Below are 7,768 nucleotides of genomic sequence, written 5' to 3'. Positions count from 1 at the left end.
TGATTTCTAAAAACAGACATAATAGAATGCAATACAAACCATTACCTCTACATGGCAAAAGTTTCATTTTGGCCCCTTTTGGTAGAACAAAAAGGCTGTTTTTTTTTTTTATTCTGAGCAACATATTGATAAAACTTTATTGACAAAATATTGACAATTACATACTTCTTGGAAGTATACTTTGTGTTAAAATTGTAGCAAACTTAACACAAACACAAAATTATTTACATTCTTGTAAAAGACGATTTAACATAAACATTAGCTTTTAGTATCTCTATACATGGAATACGCTCAGTGCTTGAAGTTTTGCTGCCTAGGCGGTTGTCAATTCTTGCATTAATCCTTCGAGGCAACTCTATAGAGGGGGGGCGAGTCCCGATCATATATTCGCACCAAGATTACGGAGTCATGGTAAAGCTTAAATTTTAAGGAATGTTTTGGAGAATTTTCATTATAATTACTATTCTATGTGGTAAAGTTTTTTTTTATAATCTGATTTTAAATTTGTTAACTTCTTAAAAACACTATAACGCAGCACTGCTACTTCATATTGTTTGCACAATCACTTTAACACGAGAATCATAAATTCAAAGACTGCACACTGTTGTAAAAAAGGAAGAAGCACACAACATTTCTCAGATTAAAAATATAATCAAAACAAATTTACTTTGAAAAAATGTCAAATTAATTAACCTACCAAAAAAAATCATTGCTCTACCATGCAATTCAAGTTTTACAAAAACAGTTGTATATTTTGGTTTCTTGATGTGGAAGGTTCACGTCTTGCAAAAATAAAATGAGAGAAAAAACCCTCAGAAGTGCAAATGTCCTATGCGCATTTGAGCTATGTTTTGTGATAGTGGTGATGAGGTGGTGCAGGTATAGTGTGGTGATGGGGCGGGAGGGGCTGCGTGTAATACCTGTCAGTCACCTTGCCTTGGCAACGTGAAAATTATTGACAGTTCCCTTGTAGTGACAGCAGTGCCACCAACAGGATCTCTCACCCTCAAGCTGCCGATCTCGAAGAATCAAAATGTGATATTGGCTTTACCCTCTCCCTCTGTCAGTACACAGCATCCTTATCCGTGACATTCTTCAAGCCACGCCGCTGTCCCGGGTTCAAACAGTTTAAGTCTTTTAATCGTCTGAGGTGACGTCAATTTCCTCAGGGCTTCCTTGTTTTGTGGCCAGTCTCCATCGGTTTATGTGATGAGTTCCTTTCTTTTTCTGTTGTGAATCCGACCCTTCTTCCTCCAGTTTCTGGCGCTTGAACTTCGTCCTTCGATTCTGAAACCAAACTTTTACCTGTGACGGGGGTAAAAATGAAAATAATCAGCGTAAAACACAACGACTCTCTTTTGGGCTCTCAAATAGAACAATTAAACAAAGAGACTTGGCCTAACAGAAGGTATCACTAACCCGCCTCAAGAATAACTAGGGCTGGACGGACAAAGAACTGCCAGGTATCTCACCGCCAATCTAGTCGGGAGACCATTGGTCGACTTTCATTTAGTGGTCTGCATTAATTAAAACAGCATAAAGAATTTGACTGAGGTATTAAATACATATTACTGATATGTGAGAATTAGATTGTTGGGGAAAAATACACGCTGGCATGGCTTTCCTTTTAAAGTGCACCTGACTTTTTTTTTACGAACGACAGGTTGAATCATCACCATCATGCCCTTCTGCAACTTTAACCTCAAACTTCATAAACTTGAACGGAATGCCTTTTATAGACGTGTATATTATAGTGTAATAGGCCTGCCAGTGTAACTTCACCGACACTGTCGCTTATTATCACGGATCAGTATGTTAGCTGGCCTATTTACAATTCATCCCCTCATTACTGCATCCCCGTATTAAAGCTTTTCTATAAGCACACATTGGTAAAGTTCAGTCTTTAGCTTAATTCATCACCTTTATCATTCATATCATCCGTAAAGCTCAAAGCTGACAACTTGGCAAGTGAGGCACATTTAATGTGCTTTCAGAGAGCTAATTGAGGCACTGAAGTGGCTCGTAGTCCATTTCTCTCTCTTGTTCTTTGAAAAGCGGTATTTAGAAAAGGGCCGCTGCTGTCACCGGGACAATAGACTCCGACCGGGCCACTGAACGATACGTGCAAATACGATCTTAAATATGGTCGGGAAAATTCATAGAATCTGCCTCATTCTTTTAAATGTACATTTAAAGCGGTTAACTGGTTAATTGCCAAACATTTTCCACGAGAGTCATCTGCCTAAAATGTAATCGTTCAACCTCACAAAAAACGTGGTGAATTGTGAATGGTGGAATTAACTAACTTCAAACCATTACGCATTTTAAAACAACGCATAGCTCCACATGTAGCCCACGTTTAGCAACAACAACAACAACACACACACACACACACACACACACACATATATATATATATATATATATATATATATATATATATATATATATATATATATATATATATATATATATATATATATATATATAGGCCTATGTATATATATATATTAAAAAAATATATTAGATATATAGGCCTATTTTTTTTCTGCTATAGTCAATTGGAAATCTAATTGTCCCCACGCATAGGCTACTTAATATACAGTAAAAGAAGGCACGTATTAGCCAATTAGTACGACTATATACGCTGGCAAAAAAATAAATAAAAACTTAAATGTTGAAAATGATGGCATACAATTTTAAATGGAAAGCTTCAATTGTTTATAATTTTTTTAATTGCATTTTTAACACAAAAACGGCATGTAATAAACGTATACTTTATTTTACTATGTAGCCGTATTGATTTCAATATTTGTTAAGGCCGTATATCCATAGCACTATGCGCACTTCGGCTTAAGACTGCTAATGAAGACAGGTAAACACATTCTTACCTGAGTTTCTGTGAGGCTAAGGCTGTGAGCGAGTTGTTTTCGTTCCGCACCGACGACGTAATGATTTTTTTCGAAAGCATGTTCAAGCCGTAGTAGCTGTGATGGTGAAAAAGCTGTACGAATCCTTTTGGGCTTTCTTGCTAGAGCATTGTGCAATAGGAAGCTTTCAGGACTCGTTTCGTTTCCTGCGAAGAAAAAAAAATGACTATAATTAAAACTCATCGTCTCCGCTATATTATTATTCTTTCTCAATATTTTTCGGTAGCGTTTTCAAATGTGTTCCCACGAATAATTTCTTACTAGGCTTAACGTTTAAAAAAAAAAAAAAAAAAAAAAAAAAATATATATATATATATATATATATATATATATATATATATATATATATATATATATATATAAAAATATATATATATATATATATATATATATATATATATAGAGAGAGAGAGAGAGAGAGAGAAAGAGAGCATGCAATACTTTACTAAAATATATCTCACAATAATAACAATTAGCCGATCTTGTCAAACACAATTATGTGAAAAACATTTTTTTTTCTATCATCTCTGGCACGAGTTAGATAGCGATAATGTTTTCTGCAGCCAATAAAATTTTTGTTGCAAATTAACTAATTCAAAAAACGAGTGAAAATATGCTAATTAGAAATATGCACAAAATAATATTAAATAACGTTTTACAATAATAAAACAAATTAAGTACGGCTGTTTTTTAATCAGAAAGTCAATTTAAGAAATTCAGCAGCCTTGAGTGCCTTTATCTGTAGTAGGCTAAAATAAGGTTTTCGCTGCGGTTGTTTCAGATCTACTAGAGTGATGAATGTTTTCTCAAATATTATCGAATTATTATAGTAAAAGAATAATATATAAGTATATAAAATATAGGCTAAGCAAAAAAAAGAAGAAAAAAAAACAATCTGTGCATTATGCATGTGTATTTACATTGTAATATGTAGGCAATGCATAAACATTAGCATGATATCAAAGGTATTCACTTTTATAATTATCAATGTTCGTTCTTGCGGTGAATAATAGGACAATTTTACACCATTAAGGACCGAGACGCACTTTCCGATTATGGCGAAATTGTTATTTACGAGGGGAAAAATAAAACTGGACGCAAATAAAACTTGCGTTAAATTAAAATCATTTGTTGCTTCAATTATTCCTAATTTACAATTTTCATATATATTTAACTATTAGGCAATATAATGTTCGATATGTAGCCTAACATTATTTAAAAAAACATTAGCACAAAAACAAAGTCTGTTAAATTATCTAATTATTTTAATAAATAAAAAAATATATATATGAACGTTGTAACGAGATAATAAGTTTTAAACTAGGTTAATGTTTGTAAATGGATTAATGCCAGGTTTCTTTCTTTCAGCAAATGAATAGGCTAAAACCGTTTTAAAAAGCAAAAACTTCACAACATTAGCTGAAATTTCGATATAATAAAATGGTTCTAAAGTTTTTTCGATAGCATTCATTTCAGCATTTCTATAAAATTAAGAACTTTTAGTTATTTATCGATGGAAAGCTGCCGCGTCCCAGGGCCGTGTGGCCTTTTTTTCTCCGTACAACTGGTCAAAATAAATGACGAATAAAATATTATAAACTTACCTTGAAATCTGTGACCCAAGTATCTATATCTATGTATCAACCACGGGTAAAAAGTTGAAGGGTCCCTTTGCTGGCTTGCGAAAAGAGGGTGCGGACTGTGCGAAGACGACAGTGGGTGAGCAGCCAAAGCATGAGGAGGAGGTACTGAATGGACTGGGACGGCGGAGTTGGGAGGATGTGAAACAGCCTCAGCGAACACTAAGTCCGGGTTTGAGTAGACGCCCCTGCCGCTGGAGTGAAAGCCGTTTAAAAATGGATTCATCTGGCTGGAGTTTGCATAGCTGAGAGCCGCTGGTCGTATGGGCTCCTCGGATCTCGACGATGGCAAAGGATTATCCTTCGCTACCAAAGACTCTATGGTAAAACACCTCTTCGGTGTGGGTTGAAACATAGTTTACCAGTCAAGATTCCCCAGTTTAAGTGAAAACGGCACACGCGTTTGCACTAAAAAATACTCCACACCCAAGACCAAAGTTTTGTCTAGCAAGAGACAAGTTATTGACTGCTAAAGAAAGGGTAAAAAATCTTGAAAAAGCGCACAGCTCAACACATCGTGGGAGAGGTAGTCGACTTCTCCAGACAATCCATGAATGTGATCGGTTCCTCACCAGTTGTGCTAGCGATTTGTTAGTTCATGAGCCTAATTAGCTCTGGAGTCACATAAACAGTTTCCTCTGAAGCCTGTAATGGCTTGGTGATTGGTCGCTGCCGCTCGCCTTAAGGTTGAGGGAAGAGTCTTTAAGTGCGTCAATACGAACGAGCACGGAGAGGCGGATTCAAGCAAAACGGAACGGATTCGCCCAGAAACAGTGCTGTGGAGTAATTTACATACGCAGCTGATCCCATTGAGAGACTCGAGGTACTTCAGCATGTATTTGTGTTGCACGCAGAGCCTAACGACGCTTTTACACCCTCTTAGTACAGCACCTCAGTTCTTAATCAATGCACGTTCAGATGGAAAGCTACACATGCTGATTTGTGCATGAATATGATGCGTAAAAGCGGAGTGTTGTCCAAACATCTAGGTGCAGTCAATGAAATTATGTCAGGAAAATCCTTTCAAATGACAGTCACGGTTTATATTTAACTTTTGCAGGTCTAATTTTTTAGCAGTTCGGTGGGCCTGCTTAACCCCCCTCTACATTGTCTCTCCACGTTTTTATTTTCTCCGATGGGTTTGTGATTAGTTTAGGGATGAGAGACTCTCTTTCTCTATTGGCCAGGAGTCAGGGATAAGGCTTATTAGACACAGACAATATTTCAGCTCTGTTTGTCTGTCTTATGACTACAAGAGTTTATTACCCTCTAACTACTCATTAAATTAGCAGAGTTCAATCCCATTATGGATTGCTAATGTGCATAATGCATCTTAAAAATTCAGGTATGCAGTTGTCAAACCGGGTTTAAAGTCTGTTTTGCGAGGCGTGAGATGGTTCGTGGATATTTTAATAACATTTAAACTTTTTTAGGATTTAACTTTTTTTTAACTTAATTTCATATTAATGTCATGCAATAATATATAAACTTAACATGCACATGAGTGGAAGGCATGACATTTTAGAGAAATACGAAAATATAAAGAAACGGAAGAAGAGTAAGAAAAAATACTGTTTAATTTCTTCCGATTTGTAGACATTAAGTAAAAACTAGTCTTCTAAATTTGTCCATGTGGCAAACACGCGTTTTATGGTTTTTATATGTTTTATGGAACTTCATGCAATGTGGGAATCATTAAATTGCCAAATAGCTTTACATTTTCACTGTTTATAAAGTAACGTGTCTAAACGCCCAATATTTGGTAAAATCGAGGTAGCCTACAATTTGTTAGAATTTTTAACGCACGATCGCAGCAGGGCTGAATTGATGTAGCCTACACGCTTAGGTATATAGCTACACTGCATTTTTTGGTTTGTTTTGTTTTCGCTTGTGTTAACTTGAAGTGGTTGAACTGAGTCTTTTAAATTTAATTTAACTTAATAATAATAAATACTATTAATAACTGTATTATTATTATTATTACTATCATAATTATAACTGTGTTCGATATATGTATATTGTGTCTAATTGCTAACACATTCTCCGACTGTTGTGTTCTAGTGTACTAGCGGTTTTATTTTTATAATCCTCATAATCCTATCTTAAATATTCGACTGATTACTTGATTACTTTAACTCTTCAAGCGTGGCAGACCGGAATCAACACATAGGCCTATTTTCATTTTTAATTAATGCTATGTAGTGTCCTGCATAGAGTTAATGTAATGTTTGCTCTTCTTGTTAACTCTCCAAAGTAGTACTTTGCATGGATAATGTCATAGCGCTACACTTTGTATTTCATTAACATTTTATTCACTTCTATTAATTGGCCGCAAATAAACATGTCACCACATTTCTATTTTATCATAAAGTAATATAATTATTTAAATTGCTTAACTAATTAATAAAATTACTTAAAATATATATTTTTAAAAGTCATTTTTAAAGTAATTATATTAGTTATTATAAAGTAAAATAGATAATACACACATTTTTGAATGAAAGAAACATTATTATTATTTTCACTTCTACGACTTTTTTGTAGGCTATTTGTTAAATAAGATAAAATTAAATAATCAGTGTGCTATATGTGATTCTTAAAATCTTCTTAGACATTTAACATGATTATTCCAGCTTTGCATTTTAAAGAAATAGATGGGAGTGTAGAAATAGATGGTAGGGCACTATACGCTTAAAGAGCAGATGCTGTTCGAAGGGGGTCAGAAATGCTCTTCACTTGCGCACTAAAGAGTAAGGATAGTGCGACACCAACTGGTGATTTTACAACATGCACTACTGCCAGTGCCTGGACTCTCAGAGTCGGCAACACCAGAGGAAATGTAAGGTTACTCACTGTATAGACAATTGTCTATATCTCAAATTACCATCTTTGCAGAAATGTTTTTTAGGGCATAGCTATAGCTATAGGCTATTGCATGTTTACACCTCCGTTGCCGTACAAGGATTTCCAAGGCTTTGTGATTTTCTTTTTTATTTAGTTTTATCTGTCTTCTCTAAAATAGCAATAGCCTAATACCAATAGCAATTATATAGGTCGGTTAATATTCTTGTGTCATCAAACAGTGTCAAAGATATCAAGCGAAAAAAAGCCTAAACTTTTTCTATAAAAATGATTATAAATGTTGCCTCTAACGTAAATCCCAAGGAAAACAAAGGCGCATTGATTTTTATTCGACAA

The 7,768-nt window shown here is 34.8% G+C and overlaps 1 protein-coding gene across 2 annotated transcripts; it reads right to left on the bottom strand.

Annotated features, from left to right (window-relative positions):
* Positions 1–478: 478 nt before the first annotated feature.
* On the bottom strand, positions 479–5,152 carry emx2 (empty spiracles homeobox 2). Of its 2 annotated transcripts, NM_131280.2 has the most exon segments (3): positions 479–1,305; positions 2,892–3,076; positions 4,535–5,128. In NM_131280.2, coding segments are annotated over 3 exon segments (744 nt in total). In that variant the 5' UTR covers positions 4,926–5,128; the 3' UTR covers positions 479–1,137.
* Positions 5,153–7,768: the final 2,616 nt, after the last annotated feature.

Source organism: Danio rerio, chromosome 13 (assembly GCF_049306965.1).
Source record: "Danio rerio strain Tuebingen ecotype United States chromosome 13, GRCz12tu, whole genome shotgun sequence".
Classification (NCBI taxonomy): domain Eukaryota; kingdom Metazoa; phylum Chordata; class Actinopteri; order Cypriniformes; family Danionidae; genus Danio; species Danio rerio.
Note: the sequence above shows the minus strand (reverse complement) of the source record. Positions and strands in the feature narration are given on the sequence as shown.